The 26,815-nt window shown below is 39.5% G+C and overlaps 1 protein-coding gene across 13 annotated transcripts; it reads left to right on the top strand.

Moving 5' to 3' along the window:
• The first annotated feature begins 1,337 nt into the window (after positions 1–1,337).
• On the top strand, positions 1,338–24,717 carry Zfp442 (zinc finger protein 442). 13 transcript variants are annotated; one of them, XR_010064951.1, is made up of 6 exons: positions 1,338–3,565; positions 16,483–16,609; positions 16,937–16,997; positions 18,344–21,219; positions 22,175–22,316; positions 24,170–24,717. XR_010064951.1 is itself a non-coding variant. In XM_063285042.1 (5 exons), the coding sequence occupies exons 1-5, from the start codon at positions 3,563–3,565 to the stop codon at positions 24,195–24,197; spliced, it is 315 nt and encodes a 104-aa protein (XP_063141112.1). In that variant the 5' UTR covers positions 1,338–3,562; the 3' UTR covers positions 24,198–24,717. The 13 variants fall into 13 exon arrangements, 4 of the variants coding, with proteins under 4 accessions (XP_063141112.1, XP_063141111.1, XP_017447734.2 ...); XR_010064958.1 differs by adding an exon at positions 14,120–14,330 and having other exon boundaries at positions 21,107–21,219; positions 22,175–24,717; XR_010064954.1 differs by adding an exon at positions 14,120–14,330 and having other exon boundaries at positions 21,124–24,717.
• Positions 24,718–26,815: the final 2,098 nt, after the last annotated feature.

Genomic DNA, 26,815 nt, shown 5'->3' with positions numbered 1-26,815 from the left:
TTACAGTAATAGATATCAAACGATGATAATAGTTGATACCAGCATCAGGGGTCTTGCTGGGTCAAGTCTTATACTGGTTTTTTTTTTTTTTTTTGGTTCTTTTTTTCGGAGCTGGGGACCGAACCCAGGGCCTTGCGCTTCCTAGGCAAGCGCTCTACCACTGAGCTAAATCCCCAAGCCCCTTATACTGTTGATTATGTAAAGATTCTGGAAACCTTCCTTTCCCAGTTGAATCCCTTTGATCTCCTTTATTTGTGCTAATTGTTCTACCTAGAACTTCAAGTACTGTGTTGAACAGACAGGGAGAAAGTACAGATCCTTTTCTTCTCTCTGCTTTTAGTGGAATTGTTTTAGTTTCACTCCACTTAATTTGATGTTAGCTATTGGCTTGCTTTATATTGCTTTTATTATGTTAAGGCATGCACCTTGTTTTCCTAAACATTTAAACATGAAAGGGTGTTTAATTTTTGACAAAGGCTATTTCAGCATCTAATAAGATGATAACATGACTTGTTTTAGTCAGTTTATATAGTAGATTCCATGGATAGATTTCATATACTGAATCATCCCTATATCCCTGGAAGGAAGCCTATTTGAACATAGTGGACAATGTTTTTGGTGTGTTTGTGAATGTTTTATTGAGTATTTTTACATCAGTGTTCATAAGTAAAATAGAAAAAAAAGAAATTCTCTTTCCTTTCTGAATCATTGGGTTACCAAGGTATCAGGGAGACTCTTCGATGGATTCAGTTTTCATATCTGGCTACAGGATTTCTTTTTTAAATTTTTTTTGTTATTTTGTTTATTTTCATTTCAAATATAATCCCTCTTCCCAGCTTCCCCTCCAAAAACCTCCCATCCCAACCCACCCTTGCCTCCACAAGTGTGCTCTCCCACCCACCTACCCACTCCCACCTCACTACCCTTGCATTCCCCTACACTGGGGTATTGAGCCTTCAAAGGACCAAAGGCCTCTCCTCCCATTGATTCCAGATAAGGCCATCATCATGGCCTTATCTCATCATCGTCGTCGTCGTCGTCGTCGTCGTCGTCGTCGTCGTCGTCGTCGTCGTCATCATCATCATCATCATCATTTGCTTTCTGATTTTAATAACCGAATAATTACTTTTAGAAGTTTTCTTTTTGGCTTGACCAGTAGATCCAATTGGCCAGTAGATCCAAGAATTCTTATAGAAAACCCGTGAACTATCCAGCGAACTTTTAGAATTTAAAAAGAAAATTAGAATTATTTGTTATATGTATACAAGTACACTGTAGCTGTCTTCAGACACATCAGATCTCATTACAGATGGTTGTAAGCCACCATGTGGTTGCTGGGATTGGAACTCAGGACCTCTGGAAGAGCAGTCAGTGCTCTTAACCACTGAGCCATCTCTCCAGCCTTAGGACTCTTAACTAGCAGGGAGAGAGCTTTCTCAAGCAGAAAGCTACCTATCTCAACAAGAGAGTTTTTCGAATAGCAAGAAAAAGCTAGAGCAGAGCAGAACTACCCCTGCATGCATGCTCGCACACACACACGAGAGAGAGAGAGAGAGACAGAGAGAGAGAGAGAGACAGAGAGACAGAGAGACAGAGAGACAGACAGAGACAAAGACAGAAAAAGAGAGACACAGAAAGAGACAGAGACAGAGAGAGACAGAGAGAGACAGAGAGAGACAGAGAGAACTAGCTAGAAGTCTGAAGAGCTATTTCATGTGGAAAGCCAACTCAGCAGAGCGTAAGCCACCAGCTTGGACCCATGATTTGACTTCAAGTTGTTGTTTGTTTCCCTGCTGCTCTCAAACACCCCTTCTCTTAGGAACCCAGACCTATTCGAATTTAGTCTTTGGCATCTGTGTTTTTTTTTTCTTTCTATATGTGAGAATTGTGACATCGATACATTGATTGGTTAGATCACAGGTAATGATTAGCAGGTAGCATTGGCTCCTGAGCAATCTACCTTCACAGTGTCATCTTGATCTTCAGCTAAGACCTTGTAGTACAAGACGAACATCCCAGAGGCATTCCTGTCCATCGTTTTAATATTTTACATGTTTCTGCCTCACTTTGAGCTAAGCATGCCCTTAGAAAAAAATCTCTGCTTTTACCTTGTGACCCAGTTCAGAAGAAGACTTAACTTAGCATGCTGAGGAGTAGGCAAACCTCTGTGTGAGCGTATCCATATTCCCTGGTAAAGCCTCAATGCTTCCTTTTATAGAGGAAAATTATTGTTTTGGAAATGGCTCCCGTGCTCTCCTTGCCTGACACAGGGGGGAAAAAGATTCTTAGCTCTCCTAACTAGATAGTTGTACTGGCTATCCTTGGTAGTTAATTTAAATATATCTGCAATTAGCTGAAACTTAAGTAGTTGGCTATTGTGGGGGATTTTCATAAATCAAAGCTTTTGAAATAGAAAAATCCTTATAAAATCTGAATCTTCTGAGTTGATAAGATCCATCTTTAAACAGGGACACAGATTACATATATAAAGGACACTGAAGATGATAGATACCTCTCTTTCTCTTTGTTTGTCTTGCCTCTGGCTAGCTAGTTCATTTTAAAAAAACAAACAAAACTGGTGTTAGAGCTTATTTCTTTCTTCAGAATTCGGATGTATACTGAAGACCAGCTGAGGCATGCAGTCACATGGGCTAAACCATTACTGGATTCTCCAACTTTCCACATGTAGACAGCCACTGTTGGCCTAGTAGAATGACACGGCTCTTGAGGCGTTCTAATAAATCTGTTTCCAACATGATAGAGAGATGGAGTCTGTCGGTTCTGTATATCTAGAGAATCTTTACTAATGCAGCTGTGGGTTTTGTTGTTCTTTGTTTGCTTTACCAACCCACTGAGGAAGATATGCTGGTTAACAACAGTGCTCCAGGGTTTGTCACGTCTGAACCCCGAAGAAAACACAAAACAAAAGTCTCGTTTCCTAATATCTCTCTTTAATTGTTAATATTCTGGGCACCTTTCCACTTGTGGGACAGACTGATAACTGCACTGGCTATGCCAGTTATGTACCTTGATTGTAGAAGGAAGAAGGGGAAGTGCCTACTGAGTGCTGTAATTGGAGCTCAGGCCAGCTCCAAAGTTGCAACAAGGTAGCACAGCGTCACTTCTCAGAAAGGAAAGAGCAGTGCATCCAGAAGCTGAGCATCCAGAAGCTGGAGTTGTGGATCCTCCCCGGACTTGGGTGGGAAAACAGACGCAAGTTGTACTAAAATGCAAAGCTCTGGAGATCTGCAAAACGTCTAGCCTCTGACTGGAAGCCTGTGCCTAGAATTACTCCTCCACTTTTGTCCCTTCAGCACACTCTAACCTTAAGGGTGGTGCTTATGTCACTCAAGACTCATTAGCCAATCAGCACATCTACGCGGCCCTACCAATCAGAGGAGAAGGCGGGCTTTTCCGGGAGCATTCCAGCGAGTTCCCGTCGGGAGCTTTCTTGCAAGTTTCCCTCTGAAGCCGAACAGTCAGGAGTATTTCCGTTTGACGTGTTCTGTCTGCTGCTGCTGGGTGCTGTGAGGAGAGCTCCGGCAAGCTCAGAAGTCCCGACATGGTACGTGCAGGGCCATCTTCCACGAAGGGATGGAGCAAGCGGCTGAGCAGAGGGACCTGGTGTGGTGGGTCATCCCGGGGGCTCGGTGGTAAACAGCAGCTAGACAGAAGCAGCGACTTCTGAGTTCCCTGTGGTCCTATTCTCTCCACGGACCCGAAGTGGCCTCTGAATAACTACACGAGGATGGCTTTATCTGCACAAAGCATTTGGGGAAAGGGCTTCTATGTAGAAACATCCTTAGCAAGATGCCAGACTCGGAGAGCCCTAGTTTCTCTGGTATCTTCAGTAAGTTCTGGCCTTAGCATTTAGCTCTTTAATATGTAGGTGTAAGATCCATTTGGAGTTAATTCTGTGGAAGCTGCAAAAGGCATCTCGTGTGTTGAATATGTAGCACTCCAATATTTAGCTGTGGTGTAGAAGAGTAAAATTGATCATGTAAAGGATTTATCAAAACTTATAGTGACACCAAGTAGAATGTAACTGAGGGAGGACTGTCTCTAAAACTCCCCACAGATACACGGTATGCTAACCAGGCCTATTAGAGAGTAGACTGTTAGAATACATGCGTTTCTTTCCCAGGATCGCCCAAACATTTGTCTACAAACCATAACTAAGGAGACAACTCTGGTTTACAATCACGAACAAGGTCCAATCAAAGAACAGAACTCTAACAAGTGGCTCAAGGTGACAATATAGGGTCACAGACAACATTAAGGCCTGGAGTTCCTTAAAGGACCAGTTTTCTTCTTGAGAAAAGCATAGTTTTGCCACATGGGCAAGACTACACTGGGTGACAAGTCTTTGAAAAGGAAAAACACTGTTGTGCTGAGGACTGGCCTGATCAAGCAAGATCTTTATGTATGGAGAATGTCACAGCTCTGTACCCCATTTTTAATAGGGTTATTTTATTCTGTGGACTTTACCTTCTTGATTTTCTTGTATATATTGGATATTATCCCTCTATCAGATGTAGGTTTGGTAAAGATCATTTCCCGATCTGTTGATTGCCGTTTTGTCCTAGTGACCTGTCCTTTACCTTACAGAAGCTTTGCAATTTTATGAGGTTCCATTTGTCAATTCTTGATCTTAGAGCGTAAGCCACTGGTGTTCTGTTCAGGAAATTTGCCCACATGTTCGAGGCTTCCTGCTTTTTCTTCGATTAGTTTGAGTGTATCTGGTTTTATGTGTAGGTCCTTGATGCATTTGGACTTGAGCTTTGTACAGGGCCATAAGAATGGATCAATTTGCATTCCTCTACATGCTTACCTCCAGTTGAACCCAGTACCATTTGTTGAAAATGCTTTTTTCCATTGGATGGTTTTAGTTCCTTTGTCAAAGATTCAGTGAACGTAGCTGTGTGGGTTCATTTGTGGGTCTTAAAATTTTATTCCACTGATCTGTCTACCTGTCTCTGTACCAATACCATACAGTTTTTATCACTATTGTTCTGTAATACAGCAGGATGTGAGGGATGGCTATTCCCCCAGAAGTTTTTTTATTGATGAAGATAGATTTATCTATCCTTTTTTTTTGTTATTCCAAATGAATTTGCAAATTGCTCTTTCTAACTCTATGAAGAATTGAGTTGGAATTTTGATGGGGATTGCATTGAATCTGTAGATTGCTTTCAGCAAGATAGCCATTTTTACAATATTAATCCTGCCAATCCATGAGCATGGGAGATCTTTCCATCTTCTGAGATCTCCTTCATTTTCTTTCTTCAGAGGCTTGAAGTTCTTGCCATACAGATGTTTCACTTGCCTGGTTAGAGTCACACCGAGGTATTTTATGTTATTTGTGTTTATTGTGAAGGGTGTCGTTTCCCAAATGCCTTTCCCAGACTATTTGTTCTTTGAGTAGAGGAAGGCTACTGATTTGTTTGAGTTAATCTTATGTTCAGCCCCTTTGCTGAAGTTGTTTATAAGGCTTAGTAGTTCTCTGGTGGAACTTTTGGGGTCACTTAAGTGTACTATCATCTGCACTAGTGATATTTTGACTTCTTTCTTTCCAATTTGTATCTGTTTGATTGACCTCCTTTCGTTGTTTGATTGCTCTAGCTAGGCTAATATTGGTATGTAGGGAGAGGGTAGGCAGCCTTGTCTAGTCCCTGATTTTAGTGGGAGTGCTTCAAGTTTCTCTCTATTTTGTTCGATGTTGGCTACTGGTTTGCTGTAAATTGCTTTTACTGTGTTTAGGTATGGGCCTTGAATTTCTGATCTTTACAGGACTTTTATCATGAAGAGGTGTTGAATTTTGCCAAATGCTTTTTCAGCATCTAATGAGATGATCATGTGGTATTTTCCTTGAGCTTGTTTACACAGTGGATCACCTTGATGGATTTCCATATATTAAACCATTCTTGCATCCCTGGGATGAAGCCTACTTGATCATGATGGATGATCATTTTGATGTGTTCTTGGATTTGGTTTGCAAGAATTTTATTGAGTATTTTGGTGTCCATATTCATAAGGGATATTGGTCTGAAGTTCTCTTTCTTTGTGGGGTTTTTATGTGGTTTAGGTATAAGCACAATTGTAGCTTTATAGAAGGAATTGGGTAGCGCTCCATCTGTTTTTATTTTGTGGAATAGTTTGGATAGTATTGGTATGAGGTCTTCTATGAAAGTCTGATAGAATTTCCACTAAACCCATCTGGTCCTGGGCTTTTTCTGGTTGCGAGACTTTTAATAATTACTTCTATTTCTTAAGGAGTCATAGGACTGTTAAGATGGTTTATTTGATCCTGATTTAACTTTGATACCTGGTATCTGTTTAAAAAATTGTCCATTTCGTCCAGGATGGATTTTGTAGTAGGATCTGATGACTTTTTTGAATTTCCTAGTATTCAGTTGTTTTGTCTCCCTTTTCATTTCTAATTTTGTTAATTTGGATCCTCTCTCTGTGCCCTCTGGTTAGTCTGGCTTAGGGTTTATCTATCTTGTTGATTTTCTCAAAGAACCAGCTCCTGGTTTTGTTGATTCTTTGTTTCTGCTTGGTTGATTTCAGCACTGAGTTTATTTCTTGCTGTCTCCTCCTCTTGGGTTTATTTGCTTCTTTTTGTCCTAGAGCTTTTAGGTGTGCTGTGAAGCTGCTAGTGCATGCTCTCTGAAGTTTCTTTTTGGAGGCACTCAGAGCTATCAGTTTTCCTCTTAGCACTGCTTTCATTGTGTCCCATAAGTTTGGGTGTGTTGTGCCTTCATTTTCATTGAATTCTATAAAGTCTTTACTTCTTCTTTATTTCTTTCTTGACCAAGTTATCATTGAGTAGAGCGTAGTTCAACTTCCATGTGTATGTGGGCTTTCTGTTGTTTTTGTTGTTATTGAAGACCAGCCTAAATCCGTGGTGATCTGATAGGATGCATGGGATTATTTCAGTCTTTTTGTATCTGTTGAGGCTTGTTTTGTGACTGATTATATGGTCAGTTTTGGAGAAGGTACCATGAGGTGCTGAGAAGAAGGTATATATTCTTTTGTTTTAGGATGAAATGTTGTGTAGATATCAGTTAAATCCATTTGGTTCATAACTTCTCATAGTTTTTCTTTGTCTCTGTTTAATTTCTGTTTCCCTGATCTGTCCATCAATGAGAGTGGGGCGTGGAAATCTCCCACTCTTATTGTGTGAGGTACAATGTGTGCTTTGAGGTTTAATACGGTTTCTTTTATGAATGTTGCATTTGGAGCATAGATATTCAGGATTGAGAGTTTATCTTGGTGGGTTCTTCCTTTGATGAATATGAAGTGTCCTTCCTTATCTTTTTTGATTTTCAACTTTTGGTTGAAATTTGATGTTATTAGATATTAGAATTGCTACCCCAGCTTGTTCCTTGGGACTGTTTGCTTAGAAAATTGTTTTCCAGCCTTTTTCTCTGAGGTAGTGTCTGCCTTTTTCAGTGAGGTTTATTTCCTGAATGCAGCAAAATGCTGGGTCCTCTTTATGTATCCGGTCTGTTAGTCTATGTCTTTTTATTAGGGAATTGAGTCCATTGATGTTAAGAGATATTAAGGAATAGTGATTGTTGTTTCCTGTTATTTTTGTTGTTAGAGGTAGGATTATGTGTGTGGGTCTCTCTTCTTTTGGGTTTGTTGCAGGAAGATTACTTTCTTGCTTTTTGTAAAATGTAGTTTTTCTCCTTGTGTTGGAGTTTTCCATCTATTATCCTTTGTAGAACTGGATTTGTGGAAAGATATTGTATAAATTTGGTTTTTGTCATGGAATATCTTGGTTTCTCCATCTATGTTAATTGAGAGTTTTGCTGGATACAGTAGCTTGGGCTGTTTTTGTGTTCTCTTAGGGTCTGTATGACATCTGTCCAGGATCTTCTGGCTTTCATGGTCTCTGGTGAGAAGTCTGATGATAGGTCTGTCTTTATATGTTACTTGACCTTTTTCCCTTATTGCTTTTAATATACTTTCTGACTTTTAAAATTTTTTTTTAAATTTTTTTTTTTTTTTTTTGCATTTGGTGTTTTGATTGTTATGTGACAGGAGAAATTTCTTTTCTGGTGCAATGTATTTGGAGTTGTGTAGGCTTCTTGTATGTTTATGTGCATCTCTTTCTTTAGGTTAGGGAAGTTTTCTTTTGTACTTTTTATGTATGTGAGTACACTATAGCTGTCTTTTTTTTTTTTCTTTTCCTTCTTTTTTTCGGAGCTGGGGACCAAACCCAGGGCCTTGCACTTGCTAGGCAAGCGCTCTACCACTGAGCTAAATCCCCAACTCCACTCTTCTGTACTTTTGTTGAAGATATTTACTGGCCCTTTAAGTTGGGAATCTTTGCTCTCTTCTATACCTTTTATCCTTAGCTTTGGTCTTCTCATTGTATCCTGGATTTCCTGGATGTTTTGGATTAGGAGCTTTTTGTGTTTTACAGTATCTTTGACAGTTGTGTCAGTGTTTTCTCTGGTATCTTCTGCTCCTGAGAGTCTCTCTTCTATCTCTTGTATTCTGTTGCTGATGCTTGCATCCATGACTCCTGATCTCTTTCATAGGTTTTCTATCTCCAGGGTTGTCTTCCTTTGTGATTTCTTTATCATTTCTATTTCCATTTTTAGATCCTGGATGGTTTTGTTCAATTCCTTCACCTGTTTGGTTGTGTTTTCCTATAATTCTTTAAGGGATTTTTGTGTAAAGGGCTTCTACTTGTTTACCTGTGTTGTCCTGTATTTCTTTAAGGAGTTATTTATGTCCTTCTTAAAGTCCTCTATCATCATCGGGAGATATGATTTTAAATCCAAATCTTGCCTTTCCGGTGTTTTGGGATATCCAATATTTGCTTTGGTGGGAGAATTGGGCGCTGAGGATGCTAAGTAGCCTTGGTTTCTGTTGCTTAGGTTCCTGTGTTTGCCTCTCACCATCTGGTTGTCTCTAGTGTTAGCTGGTCTTGCTGTCTCTGACATTGGCTTGACCCTCCTGTAAGCCTGTCTAAACATTGTCCTCTGTGATACCTAGAAGCATGTCTTTCCTTTTTTTATTTCTTTTCTTTCTTCTTTTTTTCATTTACCTCCCATTAACTGCTTCTTGCTTTAAAATCCACGACCATGTTTTGCTTTAATTATTATTACTACTCAAATTTGACTGAAGTTAGGCTTCAGGACTTCCTAACTATGAAGTAGAGATGGCTGGGTTGGACATTGTGTGTGTAATGGAATATGCAAACAGAGGACCCAGTGTCTTGGAAGAGGAGAAGAAGTGCTCTAAGAGACTAGAAAATTCCATTAAATACAATCTTCCCAGACTAGGGCTCTGTCTGCACCTAGGCTGGAAAGGCAGACTTAGGAAGGCTTCAGCTGTTTGAGGCATTTGCTCTCTGATCCCTCAGGAGAGGAGTTGCTACCGTCATGAGGTCCAGCTGGGTTTTCCAAGCTTATGAGGGACATTGGCAGGCTTAGCAATCAGGATCACCAGTGGAAGGTAGTGTGCAGATCTTTTACAGGATTCTCCTCAGATGCAGGTGTAGCACGCTGTGAGGAGGACTGGAAGCCGTGCCATGTTTATTGTGTGGGAGCTGCCAAGGTTCCAGATTAGTTGAGACTGGTGTCCCCAGTCCAGGAGGAGTGAGACTGCTGAGCCTTCAGCGTCTGATCTGCTGTGACTGAGACGGATTGTGAGTCAGACTGTGGTTCCGTTGGTCAGCGCGGTGATCTGAGCAGAGGCTCTTGTCCTGTGGCCCTCCCTGAGTGTGGATTTCCTGGGACGGGGAGGTTAAGGTGAACACTGGCAGTGCAAAGCTGGGGTGCTCATGATATCACTATCCAGGTGTACCCCAAGGCAGTGTGCTTGCTGCACAGTAGGGAGACACTGGGGAACTGAAGGTCCGGTTTCCGTAAGTACTGACCCTCGCGTTCCACACTCAGTTCTGTCTGAGAAGTTTTATAAGTGGTTTAGAAATTGGGAGAAGGGAGGTGATAGGGATAATCCTTCAGCCATATTTGATTAGCATCTTTTACTTTTCCCTTACTTCCAGTCACAATGGCATGATTCATGGAAATTCAAGTCAGGGTACAAAAGGAGTTTCTGAGACGCAGGCGTTTCTCAGGTGTGCGTGGTGGTGGGTAGGTGGATCGGACAAATTGCACATCTTGTGACATAATCCGTGGCATGAAGCAAACAGTAAATTGTTCTTCAGCATTATTTTGTGTGGGCTTCAGAAGGGCTGTGTCTGCATGAAACTACAAGGGGTCATGAGTGGTTGCAGGGTCATAGCCCACCTTTCTGATCACCTCCATTTACAGAGAAAGCTGTAGAGCATTGAGCCTTTGGAAGACAGATCAATAAACAGAAGCTGGAAGGTGAAAAATGTAACAGTTTAGGGAATACTTTGAGTTATGTGTATAGGAGTCATGAAGTCTGTGTTTATTTAATTTGTATATACATACTGTCATAGGTAACATAGGTCAAGTTCGAACTATTGATAGTGTAGTTTCCTTAGGTATTTTGATGAAAACTCCATCCCATCACTTTCACAAATCTTCTTGATTATTGTGTCTTTATTGTAAGAACAGAAGTCACACTGTGCCAGTGTGTGTACTATTTCTTAATAATCCTATTGTGAATTCTGAGTTTTCTCATGACACAGCTTTGGAATCAATGATCATGTTATAAACGTATGAATTCTTAGATGGAACTCTTTCTGTCCTGTGTATCCATTCCTTCTATTGTACCTTCAATGCCTGAGATTCTCTCCTCTATCTCTGTTCCATGGGTGAACCTTGCCTCTGAAGTTCCTCTTTGCAGTTCAAAAGTTTCCTTGCCAGGATTCCCTCAGTTTGTGCTTCCTTTATTTTCATTTTTAAGTCATGAACAGTTGTTTTCTTCAATTGTTTGCTTTATTTTTCTTCCCTTTATATATGGAATTTGGTTTTTTTTTCCAGTTGTTTGATTGTGTTTTGATTTTAGAAAGAGATTTATCCATTCCTTTTTAAGGATGTCTATCTCTTCACGTAATTTGTTTTAAGGTCTTTTTTTTTTTTTTTTTTTTTTGGACTTTCACCTATGTTGGAATATGCAGGACTTGCTGTGGGAGGATAGTTTTGTTCCTTTGGTGACATATTTTTCTGGTTGTTACTAGGTTCCTAAGCTTGGTGTCTAGGCATCTAGGTTTGATGTGATTATAGGTGCTGATTTCTGGATATGTTCTTAGGGTGGATGTTTTTTCCCGGATTTCTGCTTGTTCTCTGTATTTTCAGAGAGTGTGTTGTCTCATTTACTGTTCTGGTCTTTTTTGCAGGGGGTGTTCAAGGACTCATGTTTGCTGATTTTGAAGGTTGGGGGAGGAGGAATCAAGTGAAAGATGATCTTAGTGATCCATAGGACATTTGACAGAAGAGAGGGGAAATTGCCTCTTATGTTCTGGTCCAGTACAGGGGAAACTGAAAACTGCATCCAAGGTACTAGGTAGTGTGTTAGTTCTGTGGACAGCCTGCCTGGTTTTCTGGCAAGAGTGGCATGTGGTTGAGAAGAGATGTGTGCCCATGTCAGGGCAGGGACACAGTTGAGGTGGGAAAAGAAAGGCAGTTGTGGATGGTCTGTGATCTTCACAGGAAGTGTGAACGCAGAGGAGGAGTCATCCTCTGAGAATTGTGTTGCAGTGCTAAGGGCAACTGTGAGAATTGCGTGTGGGGTAACAGATACTAGGGTAGGTCTTTGGACAGACTACCTTGTCTTCTGACAGGAATGGCCTGTGGTTGAGCAGGGGGTGTCTACTGATACTTGGGGGCTCACTCGCAGAGATGGGGCATGAAGAAAAGGGAAGGTGGGAATGGTCTATTGAATCTCCAGGAGGCCTGGATAGAGGAGAGGAAGCTGCTGCACCAGGGGCAACCTGGATTATTTGGACAACAGAAAGTTGGGAAGGTCTGGTGGCATTCTACCTGGTCCGGTAACTAACATTTTAATAAGGAGGCACCAGGTTCCCAGGAATCATTTATTTACTTAGGTTTTCATGTTGTTCGTCTGTGAAGGATTATTTGCTTATTGGATAAAAAGCACTATGTGGGCTGGGCAGAATAGAGAGTATCTACTCTTTTGGGGTTGACCTGAGTTCATATACAAACATCCAACCCAAGTTCAGATGCTCCTGCTCCTCCATATCCAGGGGCTCTGACATCCTCTTCCCCTGTGTGTCACCTGTACTTACATGGAAGATATTCATTCTCACACACAAACCAAACATAAACATAAAAATGGGAATAGATATGTTTTCAAATGTGCTTATGACTTATAAAGCAGTTACTGCAAAAGAATCTATTTTAGAGTACTGTTTTTGAAATGTCTTCTTTCTTGCACTTGGTTTTTAAAAGTTTGCATTTCCTCCCACTGGTGTGGATTTGTATGCAGTCATTAATCGTAGAAAACAAAATGATTTCTAAGTGATCCTAACAGGCATCCTTTTCTTTATCATGAAAAAGGAGATACTTTTTAGTAGGCAATATTATTTTCTCCAATGTTGAAACGTTTGCATGCTTTAGGCATATCTCTCCAATTGGAACAGCCTCCTGATCCATTTTCTATTTTTGGCAAAGGAGAGTAGAGCCCACAGGATGAATTCCGGTCAGTGACTTCTTTGATTTTGATTTTGACCATAATCCCATATTTCTTATTTGAAGGTCTGTCACATATTTATTGGTCTGTCTTTGTCTGTACTTTAATCAGTGTTGTCAACTATTTTGTCCTCTGAAAATTTAATATATTATGTTATGAAGTTTTGTTGGATGGCCTGTGGTCTGTGGAGAATCAGTTTTTTTAGTTGTCTCCTCTTGATCCTCTAAAGACTCACCTCTGTGCATTTATTGGCAACCTATGATTTCCAGTTGTTCTAATTATCAATGTTTGGGGCTTTGCTAAAGTGATTGGTATTGGTGACACATTGGTTTAAAACCTTCTCATGTATTATCATGTATTTCTCATGTATTACACATATATCTGTGTGTCATAATCAGCTTCAGTTCTCAACATTTCAGAGCATCTGTTCCCTCAAATGAGGGTGTGCCCAATCAGAATGGCTGGTTGGTGTGTCTGTGAGAGGTAGTTCAAAGCCACTTCCACTGAGGTGGCAATATCCCTAAAGCAAGTGTGTCTGGGTTGGATAAGAGACTAGCCAAGCTTGAGATAGTGACCAAACAAGAGAGCAAGCCAGGAAACAATGTTTCCCCATAGTTGGGCCTGTATTTTCTAGCTTCAGTTTCTGTCTTAAACTCTTAAAATGATGGACTGTGATTTGACAGACAGAAGCATCAAGGTTCATTACCTGAGAAGCAAGTTAGAACAAAAAAATGGTACACAATAATTGATTTCAATTCTGGACAGAGCCTGGGAATGCTCTCTTTTGGAGGAATGTGGAAAGCATAAGGACTGGGATGGCAAAGGCACAGAAAGCTGCACACGGATCTTCATCTGCTGTTCTTGTGGGACCTGACAGACCACACTGTAGACTAATACAGGCACAGGAAGTTGAGGTCATAGGATTTCAGGAGGAAAGCGATGTCATGAAAATTTTAGCTAGAGGTCATAGGTGATATTTTGGTCCCAAATGTTCCTTATTCTGCCCATGCCCTGCAAAATTGAGTAAGGCAGAGTTCAAAGATAAGGGACTGATTCTTAGTTTAGTTAGAATATCGAGTCTGTTGAATGGTATTTACCTGTCACACAAAGAGAAAAAAAAGAAACAAGTGATGTAGAAGGAAATGCAAAGTCTGTGGTTTGTAGAGAAAAAGAACACTAGATAGCTTCAGATGCAGTCAGTGCTGAAACAGGCAGGAATTTTCAAGGACACTATCACCATTAAAGAGAAAGCCCTTGCTCTGTATTGGAAGCCTAAGAGAGTGACCTGAGAGTAAGACTCCCTTCTGCTAAGTTTTTAATTAATGGAAGGAGTAGGCAAAATGATTTCTAGTCCCAGGAAGGAACTTTGTATAAAACGTGCTCTGACTATGGTCCACATGTGGCAGGCTCCATCCAATTTAGAAGCCAAACTTAACAGACTCACCCATATTGTGCTGTTTCTGGAAACAGGGAAGACACAAAATTATGGTCATGGATTCTTCTTCTCTGGTTTCAGTCCAACACTACTTCAGCCATCTGTTTTTGGCAGAAGAGTCAGAGCCCCAGTAAGGACTCTGTGAGAGTTCATTGGATGATGCCTGAGTTGCATTTTGAGACCACACGATGTTGAGATACCTGTGGTATGAGAGTCTGCCATGGAGAGATGCACATAGGGAGTGAAAGAACTAGAACTGAGAGATAATGAGAAGTTGCAGGGACAGAGCCAGGTAAGCACTTTGAACCTGAAGCCCCAAGTGTCTGAGACAGAGCTACAGAATTTCCTGTTTGCCCTCTTGGGTTTCTTGCCTTGTTCCCATGTACACATTTCTCACTATTGAAATAGGAATGGGCATTCTGTGCCTCCGTATACTGGAAAGACACAAAAATGTTATCTTATATCACAGTACGTGGCAGTGGAGAGATTGCCGAGAGGGTAAAAGAAATCTTTGGACATTCAAACAGTGTAGGGACTGCTGCAGACCATTAAGATCATTGAAATTAGACAACATATATTTTCATGAAAGGATGACCATGAGCCTATAGTGACCAGAGTCACAATAGTGTTGACTGAATCCAAAAAGCTCCTACATAGGATGTCTTTGAACACTTGTCTCTCCTTTATGGCTTCTTTTGAGGAGCTTATAGAAGGTTTTGTAGAAGAACCTTTCTCGATTACAAAATGGGGATGGGATTTAAGTATTCATCTACTCATACCATTTCCTTTTCTTTGTGTCTACTCTGTTGTGGTTGAAACTGATGAGTTAGCTTCCTCCTGCTGTCACGTCCTCACCATTAAAAACACTATCCCTGTGTCACATAAGAAATAGTAGAAGCACTTGCTATTCAATGCTAAGCTGCTTTGCTAGCATATATTTATATTTTTAATTTTTGTTTTTGTTTTTAAAGATTTATTTATTTTGTGTATGAGGGTACATTGTCACTGTCTTCAGACACACTAGAAGAGGGCATTGGATCCCATGACAGATGGTTGTGAGCAACCATGTGGTTGCTGGGAATTGAACTCAGGACCTCTGGAAGAGCAGTCAGTGCTCTTAACCACTGAGCCATTTCTCCAGCCCTCATTTTTGTTTTTGATATTGAAGACAAAGTATCTCTATGTAACCTTGGCTGTCCTGAAAGTAGTTATATAGACCAGGTAGGCCTTGAATTTAATAACCCATATAACTCTGACTCCAGAGTGCTAGGAATAGATGTGGCCCCAAATGACTGGCTTGTTTTGTTTTTATATTATTTACTGATGGACCTGGAATGTAGGTTTTTGTACAGGGAAGCATATGCTATGGTGCTGACCTTCATGTACACTTGGAATTTTAAAATTTAGCAGACAATATATTAAATTTCTCAGGATGTCATTTATTTATGGCATTAAATCTACCTAGGTGTTCCATTGGCTTGCAAGTTTTGACATTATTACTACCTGTTTTTGTTTTGAATTTTTGAATAAATATGAGTATTTTCCCTCTATGCATGAATAAGTACATCATATGTGCCTCATTTGGACAGTATTCAGAATATGACCTCAGAACTCTTGAACTTGGGATAATGGGTAATTGTGAGCCTCCATGTAAATACTGGCAATTAACCCTAGTTATTTGCAAGATTGGCCATAGATCTAGTGAGCCCCCTCTCCTGGTCTATGTTGCTATTCATGGGCAACATTTATACTGCTGTTATTTTCATCTGTCCATTTATAACTGTTTAATCATGCGTTCCCTTTTAGTAAGATCTTATTAATGTTACAGTTTAAACTGGCACTCTTCAGTTGTTTGGATTATGAATACCCAACGGAATGGATATACAATTCTTTACCTGAACTCCAGTAAAGAGCTCTAAGGTTTTTTTTTTATTTAAACCATTTTTGTCTTTTTGAATGATTGATTATTGCAGAGCAATCAGGGTCTTAATATGTATCTCTTGCTGTCCTGAAACTCATTGCATAGACCAGGCTGGCATCCACCTCAAAGAGATATACACTTGTGTCTGTCTTTTGACTGCTGGGATTAAAGGCATGAATAATACACCCAATCTGTTCATCATTTTATAGTTAGTAATTCTTCATACAATTTATCTGATGTGTGCTCAGTACTGTTGATCTGTTTGCTTGTCGGTCCTTACGGCTGTTAGCTTCCATTTCTCTTCTAACTCTTTATCCTATTCAGAGGGTACAGAAATGGCAGAGGTGAACCTCATTCATTACTGAGTTTCTTTCTAAAATGAATGTGGGATTACATAAGAACATTTGTTTCAGGAATTAACTGGAGGAAGCACCAGAATTACATGAATATTCTCAATGAAGTATAGATTTACAATGTTGTCAGTATCATGCCTTCTCATGTACACATGTATGGAATATTTCAGGGTGTTGTGACCTATGATGATGTGCATGTGAACTTCACTCAGGAAGAGTGGGCTTTGCTGGATCCTTCCCAGAAGAGTCTCTACAAAGATGTGATGCTGGAGACCTACAGGAATCTTGCTGCTGTAGGTAAGACTGTGAGTTTTTTTTGTTGTTTTTTTTTTCATTTTTTTTTTCTTTTCTTTTTTTTCGGAGCTGGGGACCGAACCCAGGGCCTTGTGCTTGCTAGGCAAGCACTCTACCACTGAGCTAAATCCCCAACCCCTTTTTTTCATTTTTTAAAATGTAAGGACAACTGTTTATTTTTTATTGGCATTTCTTTTTGTAATTTCTGTTGAGAATGATGAATAATGAGATGAATAAATCAAGCACGGTTCTAAGGTTCACTGAAGATAGTAACTTCAATTTTGCCTAATTTCCAATAATATAACATATGTTCTCTGGTATTATATTTAGGCAACAATTGGGAAGACCATAATATTGAAGAACATTTTCAAAGTTCTAGAAGACATGGAAGGTAATTTTCAAGTACAAACTGATAAAAATGTGTCTCTGAATACATTTTAATGTGTCCTGCAAATTTTAAAGGAAAGCAAAGGAAAAAAAAAGCACTGCTTTAAGTTATGCATGATTACTAAGTTTTCACGAAACCATGTATGTTAATATCAGGTATCTAATTTGTGCTTACACAGTATTCCTCTAACTACAAACACAAAGAAACAATGCCTTCACAGATATCACCATTTGAATCATAGCCCAATAGAGCTTATACTGTAGGACTGCCGGTTTGTTCAACCTACTACTATTCAGATATTGCAGAGGGTACACACAATGATTAGGTGATGAGCCTATGTCCAAAGCCTTCTAATAAGAAAATAGTCCACAGTAAAGTTAGTATTACTCATATATTTGTAATAATGTAGCTAAGTTTAGTGATATGGGCAGTTTATGAGAGTCAAGAATGTGGCATAGAGAAACCTTAATCCCTGTACCACATGTCTATAAGGAAAAAAGGTCAAACTGTTTGAATGTAATGTGAAAGCTTTTCATTTGCTATTCTTCTTTTGATATTGATATCATATATCACAATGGATACCAGCCGTATAATATAGAAATATTGAAAGTAGCAATGAACCTCGCTCTCAACCAGAACAATTAAATAGAAAATACATAGTAGTCTCCACTTTGAGGAGACTCTCTGAATGGGATACAGATATACAAATAATTCTTTATCAGGGCCATATACAAACTTACAGTGCAATCTATTGCTATGAATACAAACTGATAAAAATGTGTCTCTGAATACATTTTAATGTGTCCTGCAAATTTTAAAGGAAAGCAAAGGAAAAAAAAAGCACTGCTTTAAGTTATGCATGATTACTAAGTTTTCACGAAACCATGTATGTTAATATCAGGTATCTAATTTGTGCTTACACAGTATTCCTCTAACTACAAACACAAAGAAACAATGCCTTCACAGATAATGTGAAAATACTTGTGTTTGCTTTGGTTCACTTTGAAAATGTATTATGACTCACAGAATAGCAAAATTTATGAATACAGTCAGTGTGGTAAAGATCTGGGTTCTTCCAGTTTCTTCAAATATGTAGCAAACCTCTTATAGAAAAAGGATGCTATAAATGTGAGCCATTTAATCAATGCTCTCACATGACTTGTATCTTCAAACATGTAAAACAGCCCATAATGGCGGGGAACACTATGAATGAAAAATACTGATAATACCTTAATATCAGATTGCTCTTTATAATTAGGCCAAACTGTAAAACTAATTCACACAGATAAAAAGAGTCATCAGTATAATGCACGTGGGAAAGCTTGCATATGTGCCATTTATCTTTGCAGGCATGAAAAAAGTCCTATTGAAGAGAAATCCTCAGAATTTACTCAACATGGTAAAATCTTTGCTTATCACAGCCATTCTCAAAGACATCAACAAATTCATACCGGAGAGAAATCCTATGAAGGTATTCAATATTTTGAGTCCTTTGCATATCACAGTAGTATACAAATACATAAAAGAACACACGGCGGAGACAAACCCTCTAATTGTAACCAATGTGGTAAAGCCTTTACAGCTCACAGTTCTCTTAAAATGCATAAAAGAATTCATACAGGTGAGAAACCTGACGAAGGTAATCAACGTGGTAAAGACGTTCCACAACACAGTCATCTTCAGCAACATGCAGGAATTCATACTGTGAAATGTAGCCAAAGTGGTAAAGACTTTGCATGTTATACCGATCTACAAATACGTCAAAGAACACATACTGCAGAGAAAGCTTATGAATGCAATCTCTGTGGTAAGGCCTTTGTACAGCACAGTCATCTTGAAAGGCATGGAAGAAGTCATACTGGGGAGAAACCCTATAAATGTAATCAGTGCGGTAAAGCCTTTTCACAAAGCAGTAATCTCCAAGTGCATAAAAGAACACATACTGGAGAAAAACCCTTTGAGTGTAAGCAATGTGGGAAAGCCTTTGCAAGTCAGAGTGGTCTCCAACAGCATAAAAGAACACATACGGGAAAGAGACCCTTTGAATGTAAGCAGTGTGATAAAGCCTTTGCACGTCACAGTCATCTTCAAAGACATCAAAGAATTCATACTGTAGAGAAGCTCTATGAATGTAATCAATGTGGTAAATCCTTTGCACAAAACAATCATTTTATACAACATATACGAACACATACTGGAAAGAAACTCTATGAGTGTAAGCAATGTAATAAAGCCTTTGCATGTCAAAGTGGTCTCCAGTATCATAGAAGAACACATACTGGAGAGAAGCCCCATGGATGTAATGAATGTGGGAAAACATTCATATATCACAGTTATCTTCAGATACATCGAAGAACACATACTGGAGAGAAACCCTTTGAATGTGACCAATGTGGGAAAGCCTTTGCACGGAACAATAATCTCCAAGTGCATAAAACAATACATACTAGAGAGAAACTCTGTGAATGTAAGCAGTGTGGCAAAGCCATTTGTAAGTCACAGTAGTCTCCACGTGCATAAAAGAACACATGCTGAAGAGAAACCCTATGAATGTAAGCAGTGTAGCAAAGACTGCACAGCAAAGTGGTCTCCAGAAACATAAACAAATGCATAATGGAGAGAAACCCGATGAGGGTAATCAATGTGATCAAGCCTTTGCATGTCAAAATGGTCTCCTGTATCATAAAACAACACATCCTGGAGAGAAACCCTATGGATGTAATGAATATGGTAAAGTCTTTCACCTGGCAGTTATTTTCAAATATATAAAAGAATACACATACTGGAGAGAAACCCTTTGAATGTGACCAATGTGGTAAAGCCTTTGCGTGAAGCAGTCATCTCCTAACATATAAAAGAAGACATACTGGACAGAAACCCTATGAATGTAAGCAATGTGGCAAAACCTTTGTGTGTCAAAGTGGTCTCCAATATCATAAAAGAACCCATAACATATACAGCAAAGAAACCCTATGAAGGTCATCAATATGATCAAGCCTTTGCATGTGAAAGTGGTCTCCTGTATCATAAAACAACACATGCTGGAGAGAGACCCTATGGATGTAATAAATATGCTAAAGTCTTTGTACTTCACAGTTATCTTCGTATATATAAAATAATACATACTGGAGAGAAATTCTTTGAATATGACCAATGTGGTAAAGCCTTTGTGTGTCAAAGTCGTCTCCAGTATCATAAAAGAACCCATAACACACAGGAAAGAAACCCTGTGACTGTCATCAATGTGATATACCCTTTGCATGTCAGACATCTTCAAAGGCACTAAGGAAACTATAATGTAGAGAAACTCTGAGTATATTTAACATGATAAAGCCTTTGTACATTTCTGTAGTCTTCATCATCATGAAAGAAACCCATAGTGGAGAGAAACAATGAGTGTACTACATTGGGTCAAGCCTTTTCACATTTCACAAGTCTTCATCGTCTTGAAAGAATGCATACTAGGGCAAGGCTATATGGATATATTTAATATAGTGAAACATTTGAACATTTCTACAATCTTTATCATCATGAAAGAATTTCTACTGGAGAGAAACTATGACTATAAAGGATTTGGCAATATGTATAGCTGTCACATTTATATTCAGTCAAACAGGATTATTTTTCTGGACAAAAAAATGGGACAAGTGTCAACAATCTATTCAAACTTTATGGTTTGATGTCCCTCTTTATTTTGTTTGTACTTGTGAGCACAGAAATCCCTGTTTATTTTTGTTTGTACTTATAATCACATTTCTCTACAATTACATGAAATAGCTCATTCTGATATAAAACTTTCATAGTTTGAAATGTTTGGAGTAGGAATTGAAGTTTGCTGTATGTCTTACAAATCTATTTACAAAAGTGCTTTTTTTGTTGCTGTGATAAAACACAATGTCTAAGGCAGCTTATAAAAGAGATTAATTTGGCTTATGGTTCCAGAAAGGTATGGGATCACCATGACAGTCATGAAATGTCACACATGGCAGCTAAAGCAGGGTGATCAGAGCTCACATCCTCATCCTAAAGCATGAAGCAGAGAGTGTACACTAGAAATGGTGTATAGATGTAAATTCTCAAACCTACCCCAAGTGACATATTGCCTCCAACAGGACAGCATTTTTTTAAGTCTTCCAGAAGGATACTACCAGCTGAGGATTGTACTTCAACCGTACACACTTGCTTTCTGTTACATGAACCAATTTATGGTGAAGAAAAGCTTTAGGTAAGCCTTTAAATACCTCAAAACCTGAGTCACAGGAATGAATGCTTACACACTAAATACATTTATGAGTAAAACTTATTTGGTCAACCAGTTCTATTCCTTTTAATTATGTGATGTCAGTGTGTCCTTTTGTGTGTATGAACACGAGCATTGTTGGTTCTCAAGAAGATTAGAACTCTTGGATCTTCTCATAGCAGGAATTATAGGAAGTTATCAAAAACCTGACCTTTGTCCTGGGAATAAATTTGTCTTTACACAGCCATGTCTCTAGCCCTGTAAACATTTTCTTTTCTTTTTTTTTTTCGGAGCTGGGGACCGAACCCAGGGCCTTGTGCTTGCTAGGCAAGTGCTCTACCACTAAGGTAAATCCCCAACCCGCCCTGTAAACATTTTAAAGCCTTTATATATCATCTTGATGCCAGGAAATAGGAAAGAATTCATACAAGAGAAACATCTTATTCATGTAAATGACTTGATAAAGCCTTTACTGTGATTATATCACAGGTGTCTTCAGTTTCAGGGAAAAATACCATTCATTTCTTTTTCATCATAACCTTGCAGCAAGGAAATCATTTACCATGCTCACTCAAATGTAGTTGAAGAGATCACCGATTGTGGTTGTGGTTTCTATTTAGAACCATTTGGAGTAGGTATTGAAGTTTGCTGTATGTGTTACAAATCCATTTACAGAAGTTTATTGGACTGTTCTTATAGCTCTTCTGTGGCTCCTGTTCATCTTCTTTTGCATTGTCACTTGGTGATAGTTATCCTTCTGCCAAAATGTATAGAATGACATACCCCTCATCTTAAATGACCCATTGCTTATTTAAACTTCAGGCAGTATGTGATCACACTTTTTTAGTAGATGTACCTGTGAAAGGGTGGTGGGTGGTGGTTCCTTGTTTTGTTTTGAATTTTCACATATTCTCTTCACATATTGTGCTTTGTTATCTAGCCCAGCTCGAAGAGAATACGACAAGAGAATGTAGCATTAGATACTCATGTGTATTCAAAAGAGCATTTTCATGTATCTGCCAGAGATGTAATGAAGTAGGATAATCAGCAACCAACCGTCTATCAGCAGCATGACTTCATTGGTATGGATGTGTACTTACTATTACATATTCCATGCTTCTACATGGTCCCATTACTTACCATTTGGTACTTCTTCTTGAGTTCTGCCTTCTAAGAAAATCATCTCTATTATCTAGAGATGCCAGAAACTGTAACAGCAATATGATTTATTTTTCATAAAGCATTTCTGTATATGTGTAATGTGATGACGGTTTTTTAGGTGGAAACTAGGTGACACCGCTGTAGGATCTACTTTGGACATCTTTATCCAATGATCATGTTCAAGAGGCCAGCATTGCATAGTGTAGACATTTCCCACCGAGCCCATCCCACCGAGTAAAATTAGTTGAAACATTACATTAGTAAAATATTGCTTTTTCAGATTGTAAACAGCACGTCTTCCCCCCCCCCCCCACTATTTTTGTGAGACTAAACTTGCCTTGATGCTAAACTCTATTGAAATCATGACCTGACTACTCGTGCACTGATGCATGATGATGCACTGTTGACTATGCTATCCAGTTGATTGTATGACAGACTGAAACAGATGAATGAGCTTTCCTTACCATTCAGGAGTCGTGCATTACTCAATCACTGTGCATGTAGTAACCTCACTGGATGTAGTTTACATTTAGGTGTTATAAAGAACCTGCAGGTAAAGCCAGTTCCCGGGTCTATGCCCTTATGACTAGCTGCTCAGTGAACAGTGCTGATATGGGCCCAGGATTATGACTTCACAGCTGTTGTCTGCCTATTCTCTTCCTATTTATTCAATATAGTACTGCACTTGAAGTTTTAGCTAAGGCAGTAAGACAACAAAAGGCAATCAAGGGGATATGAATTGGAAAGGAAGAAGATATCACTATTTGAGGATGCTGTGATAATAAATACCTAAGTGACCTCAAAAATTCTACCTGAGAACTCCTAGAGCTATAAACAACTTCAGCAAAATGGCTGGATATAAGATTAACTCAAATCAGTAGCCTTCCTTTATACAAATGATAAGCAGGCTGAGAAAGAAATTAGAGAAACAACACCCTTTACAATAGCCACAAATAATATAAAATATCTTAGTGTAGCTCTAGCCATGCAAGTAAAAGATCTATATGACAAGAACTTCAAGTCCCTGAAAAAAGAAATCAAAAAGACCTCAGAAGAAAAATCTTCCATGCTCATGGAGTAGTAGGGTTATCATAGTGACAATCGCCGTGGGTAGAACCAGAAAATATCCTGAGGTAACCCAACCACAAAAGGACATGCACGGTATGTACTCACTGATAAGAGTATATTTGCCAAAAAGTACAGGATACCCATGATACACCCCACAGACAGTAAGAAGTTTATCAGAAAGGAAGGCCCAAATGAGGATGTTTCAATCTCACTTAGAAGGGGGAACAAAATAATCCCAGGAGGAAGAGGGAGGGAGGGACCTGGCAGGAGAAGGGGTAAAGAGGGGCAGGATTAGGTAGGTATAGGGGGAGAAAGGAGAGAAGCCCAGAGGGCCAGGAAAATGAAGAAAAACATTCGACTGAAAGGATTAGAAGGTGGGGATACATCTGAAAACCAGAGACCTGGGATGTGAGAATTTCCTAGGACTCAATGGTGGTGACCTTAGCCAAAATGCCCAACTGTGGAGACGAAGAACCTTTGTTGACCACCTCCAGTAGTTAAACAGGGTCCCCAGTGGAGGGATGGGGACACCAACCCACCTTCTGAATTTTAGGCCCAGAATTGCTCCTGTCTAATAGAAATTCAGAAACAAAAATGGAACAGAAACTGAAGGAAAGGGTATCAGGTAACAGGCCCAACTTAGGATCCATTACATCTCTGGGCACCAAACCCTGACACTATTACTGATGCTATGTTGTACTTGCAGAAAGGAGCCTAGCATGGCTGTCCTCTGAGAGGCTCTACTTGCAGCTGACTGAGACAGATGCAGATTCTTACAGCCAACCATTGGAATGAAGTCGGGGACCATGATGGAAAAGTTAGGGAAAAGATTGCTGGAACTGAAGGGGATGGCAACCCTATAGGAAGTCCAACAATGTCAACTAGCCTGGACCCCTGGGAGCTCCCAGAGACTAAGCCACCAACCGAAGAGGATACACAGGCTGGTCCAAAGGTCCCTGGCATGTATCTAGCAGGGGACTATCTTGTCTGGCCTCATTTGGAGGGGATGTGCCTAATTCTGTATAAACTTATGCCCCGGGGTAGTGGGATGTGGAAGGTGAGGGTAGATGGGGGTGGGCAGGTAAGGGGGGCAGGGTGAATGAGTGAGGGTGACATCGAGGTTGGGAGCACCCTCTCAGAAGCAAAGGGGAGGGGGATGTTGTGAAGAACTCTTGGAGGCAGAATTGGAAAGGGGGGGGGGAACATTTGGAATGTAAATAAAACATTTAATAAAAATAACAAAAAAGAAAAAAATAATTGTGTGGACATTTCTATGGGAATTGTGTTGAAATGCTTTGGGTAAGATGGCCAGTTTTACTGTTAATCCTTCTGATCCCTGAGCACATGAGTTCTTTCCATCTTCTGATATTGTCCTCAATTTCTTTCTTCAGATACTTGTCTTTTCCTTGCTCGAGTACAGGTTCACCATAATATTTTACATTATTTGTGGAGATTGTGAAGGGTGGTGTTTTCTTAATTTCTTTCTAGGGCAATTTATCACTTGTATAAAGAAGGGCTACTGAATTTGTATACAGCCACTTTCCCGAAAGTGTTCATCAACAATTTTCTAGTAGAATTTTCTGGGTCACTTATGTACACCATCATTATCAGCCATGAATAGTGATCCTTTGACTTCTCCCTTCCGAATTTGTATCCCGCAGATCTCCTTTAGCTATCTTATTGCTCTAGCTAGAAATTCCAATACTGTGTTGAATAGATAAGGAGAGAATGGGCAGCCTTGTATTATAATTAATTTTAGTGGAATTGATTTAAGTTTCTCCATTTAATTTGACATTGGGTATTGGTTTGCTGCATATTATTTTTGTTATGTTGACCTATGCACCTGTTATCTTTGTTCTCTCTTAGTCTTTTAACATGAAGGGGTGTTTGATTTTGTTTGACAAAGGCTTTTCAACATCTAATGATAGAATCATGTGGGGTTTTTTTTCAGTTAATTTATATGGTGGATTGTATTGATAGATTTTCATATATTGAACCATCCCTGTATCCCTGAGATAAAGCCTACTTTTCATAGTGGATTATGTTTTTCTTGCATTATTAGATTTTTTTTTGCCAGGACATATTTAGACTTTAATGGGAAATCATTAAACCAGTTCATTTCCATTACTTACATGAAGCTGTGTGGAATGATCAGTAGTATCCCGGGGGAACAAGTTTCAAAAGCAAAATTCTTTGATTATTTGATTTGGAGCTGTCCAGCAGCTCTATCTGTCATCTTATTTTTTTTTTCCCTTCCATTCTCTTTATATGTGGGCAAGCAGAAAAAAGTGCCATACATATTACAAGTACAGCTTCCCATTTCAGTTAATATAAACAATGAAATCCTTCCCAGGCATACCCAGAAGATGATCTAGTCCAGGCAAGCAATCACAGGTATGACCATAAGCTTGTTTTGTGGAGAATCCTAGAGCCTGTCAGGTTTACAGCCAATATTAACCTTATAAATGTCTATTTTAAGATTTCACAGCAGACAAAGTCAAAGGTCAGAGTTAAGGCTCTAAATGTTGGCTACGCTTTTCTTTGCCTGTACATTAGTGCCCGTGTCAGGCTACAAGACACTGCACTTCCTCCTATCAAAATCAGAGTGGAATGAGGCCATTAGTTATTTCCAGGAAACCTTGAATGAGTCCCATTAGCCATAGCACAGAATCTTGGGGGCATGTCTTAGAAACTCTTTCTGGGAACTTTTCTGTGCAATTAGAGACTTTGTTGCTTTTATCAATGCACTGTAAGCTAGCATTTAGGGAATACAGAAGCCTGCTGATATGCCATGGGAGCCAACAAGCATTTTTCTCACTCAGAAGCAGGAAACCAGGCAACCATAGCTTTTACAGTATCTTGGAGAGCCAGGAACAGGTCAGCCAGGAACCCACCTGCCTGTTTTCTGTCCCATGTAAAGACTGAAGTTACAAGCAGAAAGTGAAGGCTTCCAGAGGCCCTTAAGTCCTTTCCTTATTATCTTAAACAATATGTAATGTTTTTTTTCCATCTTTATTAACTTGAGTATTTCTTATTTACATTTTGATTATTATTCCCCATCCCGGTTTCCAGGCCAACATCCCCCTAACCCCTCCCCCTCCCCTTCTCTATGGGTGTTCCCCTCCCCATCCTCCCCCCATTACCGCCCTCCCCCCAACAATCACATTCACTGGGGGTTCAGTCTTGGCAGGACCAAGGGCTTCCCCTTCCACTCGTGCTCTTACTAGGCTATTCATTGCTACCTATGAGGTCAGAGTCCAGGGTCAGTCCATGTATAGTCTTTAGGTAGTGGCTTAGTCCCTGGAAGCTCTGGTTGCTTGGCATTGTTGTTCATATGGGGTCTCAAGCCCCT

The sequence above is a fragment of the Rattus norvegicus genome, chromosome 3, assembly GCF_036323735.1.
Source record: "Rattus norvegicus strain BN/NHsdMcwi chromosome 3, GRCr8, whole genome shotgun sequence".
Taxonomy (NCBI): Eukaryota; Metazoa; Chordata; class Mammalia; order Rodentia; family Muridae; genus Rattus; species Rattus norvegicus.
The sequence above is the reverse complement of the archived record's forward strand: the minus strand, read 5'-3'. Positions and strand labels throughout refer to the sequence as shown.